The sequence below is a fragment of the Lithobates pipiens genome, unplaced genomic scaffold (assembly GCF_037356315.1).
Source record: "Lithobates pipiens isolate NorthernLeopardFrog02 unplaced genomic scaffold, aLitPip1_a1.2 Scaffold_1, whole genome shotgun sequence".
In the NCBI taxonomy this organism is placed as follows: domain Eukaryota; kingdom Metazoa; phylum Chordata; class Amphibia; order Anura; family Ranidae; genus Lithobates; species Lithobates pipiens.
This window is the reverse complement of record NW_027507685.1, coordinates 117,119,606-117,138,708: the sequence shown is the minus strand read 5'-3', so window position 1 is coordinate 117,138,708 and position 19,103 is coordinate 117,119,606. Positions and strand designations below refer to the sequence as shown.

The 19,103-nt window shown below is 60.4% G+C and overlaps 1 protein-coding gene across 1 annotated transcript in view; it reads left to right on the top strand.

Annotated features, from left to right (window-relative positions):
• The window catches only part of ATP7A (ATPase copper transporting alpha), a 67,077-nt gene that overhangs the window by 13,574 nt on the left and 34,400 nt on the right, over positions 1-19,103 (top strand). Inside the window, 2 exon segments of the mRNA XM_077474716.1 lie at positions 838-1,300; positions 18,127-18,861. Of these exon segments, the coding sequence (XP_077330842.1) occupies positions 838-1,300; positions 18,127-18,861 (1,198 nt within the window).

Below are 19,103 nucleotides of genomic sequence, written 5' to 3'. Positions count from 1 at the left end.
CTCCCAGCCGTCCGCATAGGGCAGTGTGAACTGCCGGCGGGAGGTGTGCGATGCGGGAAAACGCCGCGGATTCGCGGCGTTCCCGCATCGCAGCGGTGTGAACCCGGCCTAAAGGTGAAATTAAAAAAATAACAAACATATCATACTTGCCTCCATTGTGCAGCTTGTTTTGTACAGAGTGACCCCCGAACCTCCTCTTCTTGGGTCCCCCGGCGGCTCCTCTCCACGTCTGATAACCCCCTAGGAGAAGCTCTCTCTCGGAGGGGGGAGGGGTTACCTTGCAGACGAGCTCCCGAGTCCAGCATTCGGTGTCCATAGAGGCCGAATGCAGGACTCGGGCCCCCCAGCGCTCGAGTCATTCGATTTGATTGACAGCAGAGGGAGCCAATGACTGCACTCCTATAAATCTATCCAATCAAGAGTCGGGAACGCCGGGCAGAGAGACAGCACGCCCCGTGGGTCAAATTTGAGGGTCCCACACCATAATCCCCCCCCCACACACACACCATAATCCCCCCTCCCCCCACCCATAATCATTCCCCCCACACCAAATGGTTTGGACCAGGGCACAATGTAAGGTCCATAAAGACCTGGATGAGGAGTTTGGGGTGGAGGACCTGACCAAGTCCCTCAGACAGTCCTGGTCCCGCGTCCCTCATAACCTCAAGGGATGGGATGGAAGGGAAGGATCACGTTTTGTTGCCAGGTCGGTTTATGCTGCACACTGAATGTTTACTTCTCCTCTAATGTTACTGAAGAGCTTGGCAGGTGAAGCCGGGATTACTCTTCAGCGTTTGTTTTTTTGGCTGCATTGATTCTTCTCTTCTTACCTTTCAGGTGTCTTTGGAAGGCGGGAACGCTGCAGTCATTTATGATCCTTCGCTCCAGGTGCCAAGAACACTCCAGGAAGCCATCGAGGAGATGGGATTTCTCTCTGCTCCGGTTACTTTGCATCCACAGGCTGTGCCCACAGACAGTTTTACGTTTCACCTCACACAGGACCAATCCGCAGAGCGGACCTGCACCCAACTGCTGGCACTGACGGGGGTTGTGGATGTGAGACCCTCAGAGCAGGGGGCGGGGCTAAGTGTGACCTTTATACCTTCGCTGGTCAGTCCGGACGTCATGACTCAGAGGTTCCCAGTACTGATCCCTACCAAGGGATCCTCCCAGGACAATCCCACCACACCCAACGGAGACCTCCTGTTGAAGATGAAGGTGGAAGGCATGACGTGCCATTCCTGTACCAGTACCATAGAGGGCAAAATCGGGAAACTCACCGGAGTGCAACGCATCAAAGGTGAGCCCAACCCCCATAGCAGCTGGAGCTCACACTCCCTCCCTCCCTCTCCCTGCTTATCCTCTCCCCTCACTCTCCTGCTTATCCTCTCCCCTCCACCCTCCCTGCTTATCCTTTCCCTTCCTCCCTCCCTCCCTCTCCCAGCATTTCCTCTCCCCTCCTCCCTCCCTCTCCCTGCTTATCCTCCTCCCTCCATCCCTCTCCCTGCTTATCCTCTACCCTCCTCCCTCTCCCTGCTTATCCTCTCCCTCCCTCTCCCTGCTTATCCTCTCCCCTCCCTCTCCCTGCTTATCCTCTCCCCTCCCTCTTCCTGCTTATCCTCTCTCCTCCCTCTCTCCCTGCTTATCCTCTCCCCTCCCTCTCTCTCCCTGCTTATCCTCTCCCCTCCTCCCTCCTCTCCCTGCTTATCCTCTCCCTTCCTCCCTCCCTCTCCCTGCTTATCCTCTCCCTTCCTCCCTCCCTCTCCCTGCTTATCCTCCTCCCTCCATCCCTCTCCCTGCTTATCCTCTACCCTCCTCCCTCTCCCTGCTTATCCTCTCCCCTCCCTCTTCCTGCTTATCCTCTCTCCTCCCTCTCTCCCTGCTTATCCTCTCCCCTCCCCCTCTCTCCCTGCTTATCCTCTCCCCTCCCTCTCCCTGCTTATCCTCTCCCCTCATCCCTCTCCCTGCTTATCCTCTCCCCTCCTCCCTCCCTCCCTCTCCCTGCTTATCCTCTCTCCTCCCTCTCTCCCTGCTTATCCTCTCCCCTCACTCCCTCTCCCTGCTTATCCTCACTCCCTCTCCCTGCTTATCCTCTCTCCTCACTCCCTCTCCCTGCTTATCCTCTACCCTCCTCCCTCCCTCTCCCTGCTTATCCTCTCCCCTCCTCCCTCCCTCTCCCTGCTTATCCTCTCCCCTCCTCCCTCTCTCTCCCTGCTTATCCTCGCCCCTTCTCCCTCCCTCTCCCTGCTTATCTTCTCCCCCCTCATCCTCTCCCCCCCTCATCCTCTCCCCTCCTCCCTCCCTCCCCCCTTCCTCTCCCTGCTTATCCTCTCCCCTCCCTCCCTCTCCCTGCTTTTCCTCTCCAGTCCTCCCTCCCTCTTCCCTCCTCTCTCCCTCTCCCTGCTTCTCCTCTCCCCTCTCCCTCCCTGCTTATCCTCTCCCCTCCCTCTCCCTGCTTATCCTCTCCCCTCCCTCTCCCTGCTTATCCTCTCCCCTCATCCCTCTCCCTGCTTATCCTCTCCCCTCCCTCTTCCTGCTTATCCTCTCCCCTCCCTCTCCCTGCTTATCCTCTCCCTTCCCTCTCCCTGCTTAACCTTTCTCCTCCCTCTCTCCCTGCTTATCCTCTCCCCTCCCTCTCTCTCCCTGCTTATCCTCTCCCCCTCCCCCTCTCTCTCTCTGCTTATCCTCTCCCCTCCCTCTCTCTCCCTGCTTATCCTCTCCCTCCCCCTCTCTCTCTCTGCTTATCCTCTCTCCTCCCTCTCTCCCTGCTTATCCTCTCCCCTCCTCCCTCTCCCTGCTTATCCTCTCCCCTCCTCCCTCCCTCTCCCTGCTTATCCTCTCCTCTCCCCTCCCTCTCTCTCCCTGCTTATCCTCTCCCCTCCCTCTCTCTCCCTGCTTATCCTCTCCCCTCCCTCTCTCTCCCTGCTTATCCTCTCCCCTCCCTCCCTCTCCCTGCTTATTCTCTCCCCTCACTCCCTCTCCCTGCTTATTCTCTCCCCTCACTCCCTCTCCCTGCTTATCCTCTCCCCTCACTCCCTCTCCCTGCTTATCCTCTCCCCTCACTCCCTCTCCCTGCTTATCCTCTCCCCTCACTCCCTCTCCCTGCTTATCCTCTCTCCTCACTCCCTCCCACTGCTTATCCTCTTTCCTCACTTCCTCTGCCTGCTTATCCTCTCCCCTCCTCCCTCACGCTTCCTGCTTATCCTCTCCCCTCCTCCCTCCCTCCCTCTCCCTGCTTATCCCCCCCCTCCCTCCAACCCTCCCTCTCCCTGCTTATCCTCTCCCCCTCTCATCCTCTCCCCTCCTCCCTCCCCCCCCTTCCTCTCCCTGCTTATCCTCTCCCCTCCTCCCTCCCTCTCCCCGCTTATCCTCTCCCCTCCTCCCTCTCCCCTCCTCTCTCCCTCTCCCTGCTTAACCTCTCCCTGCTTCTCCTCTCCCCTCCCTCTCCCTGCCTATCCTTTCCCCTCCTCCCTCTCCCTGCTTATCCTCTCCACTCCTCCCTCCCTTTCCCTGCTTATCCTCTCCACTCCTCCCTCCCTCTCCCCACTTATCCTTTCCACTCCTCCCTCCCTCTCCCCGCTTATCCTCTCCTCCCTCCCTCTCCCCACTTATCCTCTCCCCTTCTCCCTCCCTCTCCCTGCTTAACCTCTCCCTGCTTCTCCTCTCCCCTCCCTCTCCCTGCTTATCTTCTCCCCTCCTCCCTCCCTCCCTCTCCCTGCTTATCCTCTCCCCTCCTCCCTCCCTCTCCCTGCTTATCCTCTCCCCTCCTCTCTCCCTCCCTCTCCCCTCCTCTCTCCCTCTCCCTGCTTAACCTCTTCTGTGCTTCTCCTCTCCCCTCCCTCTCCCTGCTTATCCTCTCCCTCCAACCCTCTCCCTGCTTATCTTCTCCCCTCCTCCCTCCCTCTCCCAGCTTATCCTCTCCCCTCCCTCTCTCTGCTTATCCTCTCCCCTCCTCCCCCTCCCTGCTTATCCTCTCCCCTCCTCCTTCCCTCCCTCTCCCCTCCTCCTTCCATCCCTCTCCCCGCTTATCCCCTCCCCTCCTCCCTCCCTCTCCCAGCTTATCCTCTCCCCTCCCTCTCCCTACTTATCCTCTCCCCTCCTCCCCTCCCTGCTTATCCCCTGCCCTCCCTGCAACCCTCTCTCTCCCTGCTTATCCTCTCCCCCCTCATTCTCTCCCCGCCTCCCTCCCTCCCTTCCTCTCCCTGCTTATCCTCTCCCCTCCCTCTCCCTGCTTATCCTCTCCCCTCCTCCTTCCCTCTCCCCTCCTTCCTCCCTCTCCCTGCTTCTCCTCTCCCTCCCTCTCCCTGCTTATCCTCTCCCCTCCTCCCTCCCTCTCCCCGCTTATCCTCTCCCCTCCCCCCTCCCTCTCCCTGCTTATCCTCTCCCTCCATCCATCTTCCTGCTTATCTTCTCCCCTCCTCCCTCCCTCTCCCGTCTTAACCTCTCCCTGCTTAACCTCTCCCTGCTTCTGCTCTCCCCTCCCACTCCCTGCTTATCCTCTCCCCTCCACCCTCCCTCCCTGCTTATCCTCTCCCTCCATCCCTCTCCCTGCTTATCTTCTCCCCTCCTCCCTCCCTCTCCCTGCTTATCTTCTCCTCTCCCTCCCTCCCCTCCTCCCTCCCGCCCTCCCCTCCTCCCTCCCTCTCCCTTCCCTCCCTCCCTCCAACCCTCCCTCTCCCTGCTTATCCTCTCCCCTCCCTGCTTATCCTCTCCCCTCCTCTCCCTCCCTGCTTATCCTCTCCCCCTCCCTCTCCCTGCTTATCCTCTCCCTCCTCCTTTCCTCCCTCTCCCTCCTTCTCCCCTCCTCCTTCCCTCCCCCTCCCTGCTTATCCTCTCCCTCTCCTCTCCCCTCCTCCTTCCCTCCCTCTCGCCTCGTCCTTCCCTCCCTCTCCGTGCTTATCCCCTCCTCCCCCTCCTGCTTATCCTCTCCCCTCCTCCTTTCCTCCTTCCATCCCTCTCCCTGCTTAACCCCTCCCCTCCTCCCTCCCTCCCTCTCCCTACTTATCCTCTCCCCTCCTCCCCCTCCCTGCTTTTCCCCTCCCCTGCTTATCCTCTCCCCTCCTCCCCCTCCCCTGCTTATCCTCTCCCCTCCTCTCCCTCCCTGCTTATCCTCTCCCCTTCTCCCTCCCTCTCCCTGCTTTTCCCCTCCCCTCCCTCCAACCCTCCCTCTCCCTGCTTTTCCCCTCCCCTCCCTCCAACCCTCCCTCTCCCTGCTTATCCTCTCCCCCCCTCATCCTCTCCCCTCCTCCCTCCCTTCCTCTCCCTGCTTATCCCCTCCCCTCCTCCCTCCCTCCCTCTTCCTGCTTATCCTCTCCCCTCCCTGCTTATCCTCTCCCCTCCTCCCCCTCCCTGCTTATCCTCTCCCCTCCTCCCTTCCTCTCCCTGCTTATCTGCTCCCTCGTCCCTTCCTCTCCCTGCTTATCCCCTCCCCTCCTCCCTCCCTTTCCATGCTTATCCCCTCTCCTTCCTGCTTATCCTCTCCCCTCCTCCCCCTCCCTGCTTATCCTCTCCCCTCCTCGCTCCCTCCCTCTGCCTGCTTATCCTCTCCCCTCCTCCTTCCCTCCCTCTCCCCTCCTCCTTCCCTCCTTCTCCCCTCCTCCTTCCCTCCCCCTCCCTGCTTATCCTCTCCCCTCCTCCCTCTCCCTACTTATCCTCTCCCCTCCTCCTTCCCTCCCTCTCCCCTCCTCCTTCCCTCCCTCTCCGTGCTTATCCCCTCTTCCCCCTCCCTGCTTATCCTCTCCCCTCCTCCTTTTCTCCTTCCATCCCTCTCCCTGCTTATCCCCTCCTCTCCTCCCTCCCTCCCTCTCCCTACTTATCCTCTCCCCCTCCCTGTTTTTTCCCTCCCCTGCTTATCCTCTCCCTCCCTGCTTATCCTCTCCCCTCCTCTCCCTCCCTGCTTATCCTCTCCCCTTCTCCCTCCCTCTCCCTGCTTTTCCCCTCCCCTCCCTCCAACCCTCCCTCTCCCTGCTTATCCTCTTCCCTCCTCCCTCCCTTCCTCTCCCTGCTTATCCTCTCCCCTCCTCCTTCCCTCCCTCTCCCTGCTTATCCCCTCCCCTTCTCCCTCCCTCCCCCTTCCTGCTTATCCTCTCCCCTCCTCCCTCCCTTTCCCTGCTTATCCCCCTCCCCTCCTCCCTCCCTCTCTCTGCTTATCCCCTCCCTCCCTCTCCCTGCTTATCCCCTCTCTCCCTGCTTACCCCCTCCCCTCCTCCCTCCCTCTCTCTGCTTATCCCCTCCCTCCCTCTCCCTGCTTATCCTCTCCCCTCCCTCCCTCCAACCCTCCCTCTCCCTGCTTATCTTCTCCCCCTCCCTGCTTATCCTCTCCCCTCCCTGCTTATCCTCTCCCCTCCTCCCTCCATCACTTTCCCTGCTTATCCCCCCCCTCCCTCCCTCTCCCTGCTTCTATTCTCCCCTCCCTCTCCCTGCTTATCCTCTCCCCTCCTCCCTCCCTCCCTGCTTATCCTCTCCCTCCCTCCCTCTCCCTGCTTATCTTCTCCCCTCCTCCCTCCCTCTCCCTGCTTATCCCCTCCTCTCCCTCCCTCCCCTCCTCCCCCCTCTCCCTGCTTATCCTCTCCCCTCCCTCCCTCCAACCCTCCCTCTCCCTGCTTATCTTCTCCCTCTCCCTGCTTATCTTCTCCCCCTCCCTGCTTATCCTCTCCCCCTCCCTGCTTATCCTCTCCCATCCTCGCTCCCTCCCTCTCCCTGCTTATCCTCTCCCCTTCTCCCTCTCCCCTCCTCTCTCTCCCTACTTATCCTCTCCCCTCCTCTCTCTCCCTACTTATCCTCTCCCCTCCTCCTTCCCTCCCTCTCCATGCTTATCCCCTCCTCCCCCTCCCTGCTTATCATCTCCCCTCCTCCCCCTCCCTGCTTATCCTCTCCCCTCCTTTCCTCCTTCCATCCCTCTTCCAGCTTATCTTCTCGCCTCCTCCCTACTTATCCTCTCCCCTCCTCCCCCTCCCCTGCTTATCCTCTCCCCTCCTCCCCCTCCCAGCTTATCCTCTCCCTCCCTGCTTATCCTCTCCCCTTCTCCCTCCCTCTCCCTGCTTTTCCCCTCCTCTCCCTGCTTATCCTCTCCCCCCCTCATCCTCTCCCCTCCTCCCTGCTTATCCTCTCCCTGCTTATCCTCTCCCCTCCTCCTTCCCTCCCTCTCCCTGCTTATCCCCTCCCCTCCTCCCTCCCTCCCTCTTCCTGCTTATCCTCTCCCCTCCCTGCTTATCCTCTCCCCTCCTCCCCCTCCCTGCTTATCCGCTCCCTCGTCCCTTCCTCTCCCTGCTTATCCACTCCCTCGTCCCTTCCTCTCCCTGCTTATCCCCTCCCCTCCTCCCTCCCTTTCCCTGCTTATCCCCTCCCCTCCTCCCTCCCTTTCCCTGCTTATCCCCTCCCCTCCTCCCTCCCTCTCTTTCCCTGCTTATCCCCCTCCCTTCCTCCCTCCCTCCCTCCTCCTACTTATCCTCTCCGCTCCTCTCCCTCCCTGCTTATCCTCTCCCCTTCTCCCTCCCTCTCCCTGCTTTTCCCCTCCCCTCCCTCCAACCTTCCCTCTCCCCCCTCATCCTCTCCCCCCCTCATCCTCTCCCCCCCTCATCCTCTCCCCTCCTCCCTCCCTTGCTCTCCCTGCTTATCCTCTCCCCTCCTCCTTCCCTCCCTCTCCCTGCTTATCCCCTCCCCTCACTCCCTCTCCCTGCTTATCCTCTCCCCTCACTCCCTCTCCCTGCTTATCCTCTCTCCTCACTCCCTCCCACTGCTTATCCTCTTTCCTCACTTCCTCTGCCTGCTTATCCTCTCTCCTCCTTCCTCACGCTTCCTGCTTATCCTCTCCCCTCCTCCCTCACGCTTCCTGCTTATCCTCTCCCCTCCTCCCCTCCCCTGCTTATCCTCTCCCCTCCTCTCCCTCCCTGCTTATCCTCTCCCCTTCTCCCTCCCTCTCCCTGCTTTTCCCCTCCCTCCAACCCTCCCTCTCCCTGCTTTTCCCCTCCCCTCCCTCCAACCCTCCCTCTCCCTGCTTATCCTCTCCCCCCTCATCCTCTCCCCTCCTCCCTCCCTTCCTCTCCCTGCTTATCCCCTCCCCTCCTCCCTCCCTCCCTCTTCCTGCTTATCCTCTCCCCTCCCTGCTTATCCTCTCCCCTCCTCCCCCTCCCTGCTTATCCTCTCCCTTCCTCCCTTCCTCTCCCTGCTTATCTGCTCCCTCGTCCCTTCCTCTCCCTGCTTATCCCCTCCCCTCCTCCCTCCCTTTCCATGCTTATCCCCTCTCCTTCCTGCTTATCCTCTCCCCTCCTCCCCCTCCCTGCTTATCCTCTCCCCTCCTCGCTCCCTCCCTCTGCCTGCTTATCCTCTCCCCTCCTCCTTCCCTCCCTCTCCCCTCCTCCCTTCCCTCCTTCTCCCCTCCTCCTTCCCTCCCCCTCCCTGCTTATCCTCTCCCCTCCTCCCTCTCCCTACTTATCCTCTCCCCTCCTCCTTCCCTCCCTCTCCGTGCTTATCCCCTCTTTCCCCCTCCCTGCTTATCCTCTCCCCTCCTCCTTTTCTCCTTCCATCCCTCTCCCTGCTTATCCCCTCCTCTCCTCCCTCCCTCTCCCTACTTATCCTCTCCCCCTCCTGTTTTTTCCCTCCCCTGCTTATCCTCTCCCTCCCTGCTTATCCTCTCCCCTCCTCTCCCTCCCTGCTTATCCTCTCCCCTTCTCCCTCCCTCTCCCTGCTTTTCCCCTCCCCTCCCTCCAACCCTCCCTCTCCCTGCTTATCCTCTTCCCTCCTCCCTCCCTTCCTCTCCCTGCTTATCCTCTCCCCTCCTCCTTCCCTCCCTCTCCCTGCTTATCCCCTCCCCTTCTCCCTCCCTCCCCCTTCCTGCTTATCCTCTCCCCTCCTCCCTCCCTTTCCCTGCTTATCCCCCTCCCCTCCTCCCTCCCTCTCTCTGCTTATCCCCTCCCTCCCTCTCCCTGCTTATCCCCTCTCTCCCTGCTTACCCCTCCCCTCCTCCCTCCCTCCCTCTCTCTGCTTATCCCCTCCCTCCCTCTCCCTGCTTATCCTCTCCCTCCCTCCCTCCAACCCTCCCCCTCCCTGCTTATCTTCTCCCCCTCCCTGCTTATCCTCTCCCCTCCTCCCTCCATTCACTTTCCCTGCTTATCCCCCCCTCCCTCCCTCTCCCTGCTTCTACTCTCCCCTCCCTCTCCCTGCTTATCCTCTCCCTCCTCCCTCCCTCCCTGCTTATCCTCTCCCTCCCTCCCTCTCCCTGCTTATCTTCTCCCCTCCTCCCTCCCTCCCTGCTTATCCTCTCCCTCCCTCCCTCTCCCTGCTTATCCTCTCCCCTCCCTCCCTCCAACCCTCCCTCTCCCTGCTTATCTTCTCCCTCTCCCTGCTTATCTTCTCCCCCTCCCTGCTTATCCTCTCCCCTCCCTGCTTATCCTCTCCCCTCCTCCCTCTCCCCTCCTCTCTCTCCCTACTTATCCTCTCCCCTCCTCTCTCTCCCTACTTATCCTCTCCCCCTCCTCTCTCTCCTACTTATCCTCTCCCCTCCTCCTTCCCTCCCTCTCCGTGCTTATCCCCTCCTCCCCCTCCCTGCTTATCATCTCCCCTCTTCCCCCTCCCTGCTTATCCTCTCCCTCCTTTCCTCCTTCCATCCCTCTTCCTGCTTATCTTCTCGCCTCCTCCCTACTTATCCTCTCCCCTCCCTGCTTATCCTCTCCCCTTCTTCCTCCCTCTCCCTGCTTTTCCCCTCCTCTCCCTGCTTATCCTCTCCCCCCCTCATCCTCTCCCCTCCTCCCTGCTTATCCTCTCCCTGCTTATCCTCTCCCCTCCTCCTTCCCTCCCTCTCCCTGCTTATCCCCTCCCCTCCTCCCTCCCTCCCTCTTCCTGCTTATCCTCTCCCTCCCTGCTTATCCTCTCCCCTCCTCCCCCCTCCCTGCTTATCCTCTTCCCTGCTTATCCGCTCCCTCGTCCCTTCCTCTCCCTGCTTATCCACTCCCTCGTCCCTTCCTCTCCCTGCTTATCCCCTCCCCTCCTCCCTCCCTTTCCCTGCTTATCCCCTCCCCTCCTCCCTCTCTTTCCCTGCTTATCCCCCTCCCTTCCTCCCTCCCTCCCTCCTCCTACTTATCCTCTCCGCTCCTCTCCCTCCCTGCTTATTCTCTCCCCTCCTCTCCCTCCCTGCTTATCCTCTCCCCTTCTCCCTCCCTCTCCCTGCTTTTCCCCTCCCCTCCCTCCAACCTTCCCTCTCCCCCCCTCATCCTCTCCCCCCCTCATCCTCTCCCCTCCTCCCTCCCTTGCTCTCCCTGCTTATCCTCTCCCCTCCTCCTTCCCTCCCTCTCCCTGCTTATCCCCTCCCCTCCTCCCTCCCTCCCTCTTCCTGCTTATCCTTTCCCCTCCCTGCTTATCCTCCCCCCTCCTCCCTCCCCTCCCCTCCTCCCTCCCTCTCCTGCTTATCCTCTCCCCTCCTCCCTCCCTCTCCCTGCTTATCCTCTCCCATCCCTCCCTCTCCCTGCTTATCCTCTCCCCTCACTCCCTCTCCCTGCTTATCCTCTCCCCTCCTCCCTCCCTCTCCCTGCTTATCCTCTCCCCTCCTCCCTCCCTCTCCCTGCTTATCCTCTCCCCTTCTCCCTCTCTCTCCCTGCTTATCCTCGCCCCTTCTCCCTCCCTCTCCCTGCTTATCCTCTCCCTGCTTATCCTCTCCCCTCCCTCCCTCTCCCTTGCTTATCCTCTCCCCTCCTCCCTCCCTCTTCCCTCCTCTCTCCCTCTCCCTGCTTCTCCTCTCCCCTCACTCTCCCTGCTTATCCTCTCCCCTCCACCCTCCCTGCTTATCCTTTCCCTCCCTCCCTTATCCTCTCCCCTCCTTCCTCCCTCCCTCTCCCTGCTTATCCTCTCCCCTCCTCCCTCCATCCCTCTCCCTGCTTATCCTCTACCCTCCTCCCTCTCCCTGCTTATCCTCTCCCCTCCCTCTTCCTGCTTATCCTCTCCCCTCCCTCCCTCTCCCTGCTTATCATCTCTCCTCCCTCTCTCCCTGCTTATCCTCTCCCCTCCCCCTCTCTCCATGCTTATCCTCTCCCCTCCCCTCTCTCCATGCTTATCCTCTCCCCTCCCTCTCTCTCCCTGCTTATCCTCTCCCCTCCCTCTCTCTCTCCCTGCTTATCCTCTCCCCTCCCTCTCTCTCCCTGCTTATCCTCTCCCCTCCCTCTCTCTCTCCCTGCTTATCCTCTCCCCTCCCTCTCTCTCCTGCTTATCCTCTCCCCTCCTCCCTCCCTCTCCCTGCTTATCCTCTGTCCTCCCTCTCTCCCTGCTTATCCTCTCCCCTCCTCCCTCTCCCTGCTTATCCTCTCCCCTCCTCCCTCCCTCTCCCTGCTTATCCTCTCCCCTCCACCCTCCCTGCTTATCCTTTCCCTCCCTCCCTCTCCCAGCTTATCCTCTCCCCTCCTTCCTCCCTCCCTCTCCCTGCTTATCCTCTCCCCTCCTCCCTCCATCCCTCTCCCTGCTTATCCTCTACCTCCTCCCTCTCCCTGCTTATCCTCTCCCCTCCCTCTCTCTCTCCCTGCTTATCCTCTCCCCTCCCTCTCTCTCCCTGCTTATCCTCTCCCTCCCTCTCTCTCTCCCTGCTTATCCTCTCCCCTCCCTCCCTCTCCCTGCTTATCCTCTCCCCTCCCTCCCTCTCCCTGCTTATCCTCTCCCCTCCCTCCCTCTCCCTGCTTATTCTCTCCCCTCCCTCCCTCTCCCTGCTTATTCTCTCCCCTCACTCCCTCTCCCTGCTTATTCTCTCCCTCACTCCCTCTCCCTGCTTATCCTCTCCCCTCACTCCCTCTCCCTGCTTATCCTCTCTCCTCACTCCCTCCCACTGCTTATCCTCTTTCCTCACTTCCTCTGCCTGCTTATCCTCTCTCCTCCTTCCTCACGCTTCCTGCTTATCCTCTCCCCTCCTCCCTCACGCTTCCTGCTTATCCTCTCCCCTCCTCCCTCTCCCTCCCTGCTTATCCCCTCCCCTCCCTCCAACCCTCCCTCTCCCTGCTTATCCTCTCCCCCTCTCATCCTCTCCCCTCCTCCCTCCCCCCCTTCCTCTCCCTGCTTATCCTCTCCCCTCCTCCCTCCCTCTCCCCGCTTATCCTCTCCCCTCCTCCCTCTCCCCTCCTCTCTCCCTCTCCCTGCTTAACCTCTCCTCTCCCTCTCCCTGCCTATCCTCTCCCCTCCTCCCTCCCTCTCCCTGCTTATCCTCTCCACTCCTCCCTCCCTTTCCCTGCTTATCCTCTCCCCTCTTCCCTCCCTCTCCCCGCTTATCCTCTCCCCTCCTCCCTCCCTCTCCCCGCTTATCCTCTCCTCCCTCCCTCTCCCCACTTATCCTCTCCCCTTCTCCCTCCCTCTCCCTGCTTATCCTTTCCCTGCTTCTCCTCTCCCCTCCCTCTCCCTGCTTATCCTCTCCCTCCATCCCTCTCCCTGCTTATCTTCTCCCCTCCTCCCTCCCTCCCTCTCCCTGCTTATCCTCTCCCCTCCTCCCTCCCTCTCCCCGCTTATCCTCTCCTCTCCTCTCTCCCTCCCTCTCCCTGCTTAACCTCTTCTGTGCTTCTCCTCTCCCCTCCCTCTCCCTGCTTATCCTCTCCCTCCAACCCTCTCCCTGCTTATCTTCTCCTCTCCCCTCCTCCCCCTCCCTGCTTATCCTCTCCCCTCCTCCTTCCCTCCCTCTCCCCTCCTCCTTCCATCCCTCTCCCCGCTTATCCCCTCCCTCCCTCTCCCTACTTATCCTCTCCCCTCCTCCCCCTCCCTGCTTATCCCCTCCCCTGCTTATCCTCTCCCCTCCTCTCCCTCCCTGCTTATCCTCTCCCTGCTTATCCCCTGCCCTCCCTGCAACCCTCTCTCTCCCTGCTTATCCTCTCCCCCCTCATTCTCTCCCCCCTCATTCTCTCCCTCCTCCCTCCCTCCCTTCCTCTCCCTGCTTATCCTCTCCCCTCCCTCTCCCTGCTTATCCTCTCCCCTCCTCCTTCCCTCTCCCCTCCTTCCTCCCTCTCCCTGCTTCTCCTCTCCCCTCCCTCTCCCTGCTTATCCTCTCCCCTCCTCCCTCCCTCTCCCCGCTTATCCTCTCCCCTCCCCCCTCCCTCTCCCTGCTTATCCTCTCCCTCCATCCATCTCCCTGCTTATCTTCTCCCCTCCTCTCCCTCTCCCGTCTTAACCTCTCCCTGCTTCTGCTCTCCCCTCCCACTCCCTGCTTATCCTCTCCCCTCCTCCCTCCCTCCCTGCTTATCCTCTCCCTCCATCCCTCTCCCTGCTTATCTTCTCCCTCCTCCCTCCCTCCCTCCTCTCCCTGCTTATCTTCTCCTCTCCCCTCCCTCCCTCCTCCCTCCCTCCAACCCTCCCTCTCCCTGCTTATCCTCTCCCCTCCCTGCTTATCCTCTCCCCTCCTCTCCCTCCCTGCTTATCCTCTCCCCCTCCCTCTCCCTGCTTATCCTCTCCCCTCCTCCTTCCCTCCTCTCCCTCCTCCTTCCTCCCTCTCCCTCCTCCTTCCCTCCCTCTCCCTACTCCTTCCCTCCCTCTCCCTACTCCTTCCCTCCCTCTCCCTCCTCCTTTCCTCCCTCTCCTCCTTCTCCCTCCTCCTTCCCTCCCCCTCCCTGCTTATCCTCTCCCTCTCCCCTGCTCTCTCTCCCTACTTATCCTCTCCCCTCCTCCTTCCCTCCCTCTCCGTGCTTATCCCCTCCTCCCCCTCCTCCCCCTCCCTGCTTATCCTCTCCCCTCCTCCTTTCCTCCTTCCATCCCTCTCCCTGCTTATCCCCTCCCCTCCCCTCCTCCCTCCCTCCCTCCCTCTCCCTACTTATCCTCTCCCCTCCTCCCCCTCCCCGCTTTTCCCCTCCCCTGCTTATCATCTCCCCTCCTCCCCTCCCCTGCTTATCCTCTCCCTCCTCTCCCTCCCTGCTTATCCTCTCCCTTTCTCCCTCCCTCTCCCTGCTTTTCCCCTCCCCTCCCTCCAACCCTCCCTCTCCCTGCTTATCCTCTCCCCCTCCCTCATCCTCTCCCCTCCTCCTTCCCTCCCTTTCCCTGCTTATCCCTCCCCTCCTCCCTCCCTCCCTCTTCCTGCTTATCCTCTCCCCTCCTCCCTTCCTCTCCCTGCTTATCCGCTCCCTCGTCCCTTCCTCTCCCTGCTTATCCACTCCCTCGTCCCTTCCTCTCCCTGCTTATCCCCTCCCCTCCCTCCCTCCCTCTCTTTCCCTTCGTATCCCCTCCCTTCCTCCCTCCCTCCTCCTACTTATCCTCTCCGCTCCTCTCCCTCCCTGCTTATCCTCTCCCCTCCTCTCCCTCCCTGCTTATCCTCTCCCCTTCTCCCTGCTTTTCCCCTCCCTCCCTCCAACCTTCCCTCATCCTCTCCCCTCCTCCCTCCCTTCCTCTCCCTGCTTATCCTCTCCCCTCCTCCTTCCCTCCCTCTCCCTGCTTATCCCCTCCCCTCCTCCCTCCCTCCCTCTTCCTGCTTATCCTTTCCCCTCCCTGCTTATCCTCCCCCTCCTCCCTCCCTTTCCTGCTTATCCCCTCCCCTCCTCCCTCCCTCTCCCTGCTTATCCTCTCCCCTCCTCCCTCCCTCTCCCTGCTTATCCTCTCCCCTCCTCCCTCCCTCTCTTTCCCTGCTTATCCCCCTCCCTCCCTCTCTTTCCCTGCTTATCCCCCTCCCCTCCCTCCCTCCCTCCCTCTCTCTGCTTATCCCCTCCCTCCCTCTCCCTGCTTATCCCCTCCCTCCCTCTCCCGGCTTATCCCCCTCCTCCCTCCCTCTCTCCGCTTATCCCCTCCTCCCTCCCTCTCCCTGCTTATCCCCTCCCTCCCTCCCTCTCCTGCTTATCCCCTCCCTCCCTCCCTCTCCCTGCTTATCCCCTGCCTATCCCCTCCCTCCCTCCCTCTCCCTGCTTATCCCCTCCCCCCCCTCCCTCTCCCTGCTTATCCCCTCCCCCCCTCCCTCTCCCTGCTTATCCCCTCCCCCCCTCCCTCTCCCTGCTTATCCCCTCCCCCCTCCCTCTCCATGCTTATCCCCTCCCTCTCCCTGCTTATCCCCTCCCCTCCCTCCCTCCCTCTCCCTGCTTATCCCCTCCCTCCTCCTCCCTCTCCCTGCTTATCCCCTCCCTCCTCCCTCTCGCTGCTTATCCTCTCCCCTGCTCTTCCTCCCTTTCCCTGCTTATGCTCTCCCCTCCTCCCTCCCTTTCCCTGCTTATCCCCCTCCCCTCCTCCCTCCCTCTCTCTGCTTATCCCCTCCCTCCCTCTCCCTGCTTATCCCCTCCCTCCCTCTCCCTGCTTATCCCCTCCCTCCCTCTCCCAGCTTATCCCCTCCCCTCCCTCCCTCCCTCCCTCTCTCTGCTTATCCCCTCCCTCCCTCTCCTGCTTATCCTCTCCCCTGCTCTCCCTCCCTTTCCCTGCTTATCCTCTCCCCTCCTCCCTCCCTCACTTTCCCTGCTTATCATCCCTCCCTCTCCCTGCTTCTGCTCTCCCCTCCCTCTCCCTGCTTATCCGCTCCCCCTCCTCCCTCCCTCCCTGCTTATCCTCTCCCTCCATCCCTCTCCCTGCTTATCTTCTCCCCTCCTCCCTCCCTCTCCCTGCTTTTCCTCTCCCCTCCCTCCCTCCAACCCTCCCTCCAACCCTCCCTCTCCCTGCTTATCCTCTCCCCCTCCCTGCTTATCCTCTCCCCTCCCTGCTTATCCTCTCCCCTCCTCCCCCTCCCTGCTTATCCGCTCCCTCCTCGCTCCCTCCCTCTCCCTGCTTATCCTCTCCCCTCCTATTTCCCTCCCTCTCCCTCCTCCTTCCCTCCTTCTCCCCTCCTCCTTCCCTCCCTTCTCCCCTCCTTCCCTTCCCCTCCCTGCTTATCCTCTCCCCTCCTCCCTCACCCCTCCTCTCTTTCCCTACTTATCCTCTCCCCTCCTCCTTCCCTCCCTCTCCCCTCCTCCTTCCCTCCCTCTCCGTGCTTATCCCCTCCTCTCCCCTTCTCCCCCTCCCTGCTTATCATCTCCCCTTCTCCCCCTTCCTGCTTATCCTCTCCCCTCCTCCTTTCCTCCTTCCATCCCTCTCCGTGCTTATCCCCTCCTCTCCCCTTCTCCCCCTCCCTGCTTATCATCTCCCCTTCTCCCCCTCCCTACTTATCTTCTCCCCTCCTCCCCCCTCCCCTGCTTATCCTCTCCCCTCCTCTCCCTCCCTGCTTATCCTCTCCTCTTCTCCCTCCCTCTCCCTGCTTTTCCCCTCCACTCCCTCCAACCCTCCCTCTCCCTGCTTATCCTCTCCCCCCCTCATCCTCTCCCCTCCTCCCTGCTTATCCTCTTCCCTGCTTATCATCTCCCCTCCTCCTTCCCTCCCTCTCCCTGCTTATCCCCTCCCCTCCTCCCTCCCTCCCTCTTCCTGCTTATCCTCTCCCCTCCTCCCCCTCCCTGCTTATCCTCTCCCCTCCTCCCTTCCTCTCCCTGCTTATTCGCTCCCTCGTCCCTTCCTCTCCCTGCTTATCCGCTCCCTCGTCCCTTCCTCTCCCTGCTTATCCGCTCCCTCGTCCCTTCCTCTCCCTGCTTATCCCCTCCCCTCCTCCCTCCCTTTCCCTGCTTATACCCTCCCCTCCTCCCTCCCTTTCCCTGCTTATCCCCTCCCCTCCCCCCTCCCTCTCCCTGCTTATCCTCTCCCCTCCTCCCTCCCTCTCTTTCCCTGCTTATCCCCCTCTCTTCCTCCCTCCCTCCTCCTACTTATCCTCTCCGCTCCTCCCCCTCCCTGCTTATCCTCTTCCTCCTCTCCCTCCCTGCTTATCCTCTCCCCTTCTCCCTCCCTCTCCCTGCTTTTCCCCTCCCCTCCCTCCAACCCTCCCTCTCCCTGCTTATCCTCTCCCCCCTTATCCTCTCCCCTCCTCCCTCCCTTCCTCTCCCTGCTTATCCTCTCCTCTCCCCTCCCCTCCTCCCTCCCTCCCTCTTCCTGCTTATCCTTTCCCCTCCCTTCTTATCCTCTCCCCTCCTCCCTCCCTTTCCCTGCTTATCCCCTCCCCTCCTCCCTCCCTCTCCCTGCTTATCCTCTCCCCTCCTCCCTCCCTCTCTTTCCCTGCTTATCCCCTCCCTCCCTCTCCCTGCTTATCCCCTCCCTCCCTCTCCCTGCTTACCCCCTCCCTCCCTCTCCCTGCTTATCCCCTCCCTCCCTCTCCCTGCTTATCCCCTCCTCCCTCCCTCTCTCTGCTTATCCCCTCCCTCCCTTTCCCTGCTTATCCTCCTCCCCTCCTCCCTCCCTCTCCCTGCTTATCCCCCTCCCCTCCTCCCTCCCTCTCTCTGCTTATCCCCTCCCCCCCTCCCTCTCCATGCTTATCCCCTCCCTCTCCCTGCTTATCCCCTCCCCTCCTCCCTCCCTCTCCCTGCTTATCCCCTCCCCTCCTCCCTCCCTCTCCCTGCTTATCCCCTCCCCTCCTCCCTCCCTCTCCCTGCTTATCCCCTCCCTCCCTCCCTCTCCCCTCCTCCCTCCCTCTCCCCTCCTCCCTCCCTCCCTCACTTTCCCTGCTTATCCCCCCCTCCTCCCTCCCTCTCTTCTTATCCCCCCCCCCCTCCCTCTCTGCTTATCCCCTCCCTCTCCCTGCTTATCCTCTCCCCTCCTCCCTCCCTCCCTCCCTCTCCCCTCCTCCCTCCCTCCCTCCCTCTCCCTGCTTATCCTCTCCCCTGCTCTCTCTCCCTCCCTCCCTCCCTCTCCCTGCTTATCCTCTCCCCTGCTCTCTCTCCCTCCCTCTCCCTGCTTATCCTCTCCCCTCCTCTCTCTCTCCCTCTCCCTGCTTATCCTCTCCCCTCCTCCCTCCCTCTCCCTTCTTACCCCCCCCCCCCCCCTTCTGCTTATCCTCTCTCTCCCTGCTTATACTCCCTCCTTTCCTCTTCCTGCTTATCCCCCCCCCCTTTCCTGCTTATCCTTTCCCCCGCCTTACTTATCCCCTCCCTGCTTCCCCCCTTTCACCCCCCCCTCCCCTCTCCCTTGTTATCCTGTGTCCTTCTCCACATGGATACAATGACTCCCAATAGCCCACACACATTGTGCCTAGGGAAGGGGATTGTGGGAGATGTAGTTCTGGGTGGAGTGCTTACAGTAGGATTGGAGCTATGAGCAGCGACCCCTCAAGTTAAATTTGCCGTTACATTTTTGTATTTATATAATTGACAAATGTGTCTAATGGATATGATCGATCTTCCTCTTTATGATTAGTCTCTCTGGATAGCAAGGAGGCCCTCATCATCTACCAGCCCGACCTCATCACACCCGCAGAGATCAGGAGCCAGATTGAAAAAGCGGGTTTTTCTGCAACAATTAAGAGCAAGCCACCCTCAAAACTGGGAACGATCGATGTTAGCCAATTGACAAATGTACAACAGATGAATGGTAACGGGGACCTGTCACTGCCAAGACCAAAGCTACATACTGACCTAACAAGAGCTGTCTTCAAAGTAGATGGCATGCATTGCAAATCATGTGTTCTAAACATTGAAAGCAACATGGCCGCCCATCCCGGGGTGTCCACTGTGGAAGTGTCATTAGAGAAAAATTTGGCAGTCATAAATTACAATCCAGATCTCACTAATTCTGGTGCACTGTGCAGAGCTATAGAAGCTTTGTCTCCACGGACGTTCAAGGTGAGCCTTTGTAATGGCCCAGAATATATCCAACCACCCAGCGCCCAAGCAATATCTCTAGAGAAAACATCTTCCAAGAAGACCAATCAGGAAAGTCCATCCAACATCACCCTCATTAACATTCAAGGCATGACCTGCAATTCTTGTGTCCAGTCTATTGAAGGTCTCATCTCACAGAAACCTGGTGTGAGATCCATCCAGGTATCACTGGGAGGCGCTAATGGGACTGTGGAATATGACCCCAGTGTTACCAGCCAGGAGGCCATCAGAGCTGCTATCGAAGACATGGGATTTGATGCCTCTCTAGCTGGTAAGTAACATCACACCATCACTTTATATCCAGACAGGGCCATTCCATGAGGTAATACCATCTCCTCCCGATCTTCACCTCAAACTCCTACATCACATCATCCCTTTATATCCAGGCAGGTCCTTTCCATGAGGCAATACCACCCCCTCCCGATCTTCACCCCAATCTATATCACACCATCACTTTATATCCAGACAGGTCCATTCCATGAGGCAACACCATCTCCTCCCGATCTTCACCTC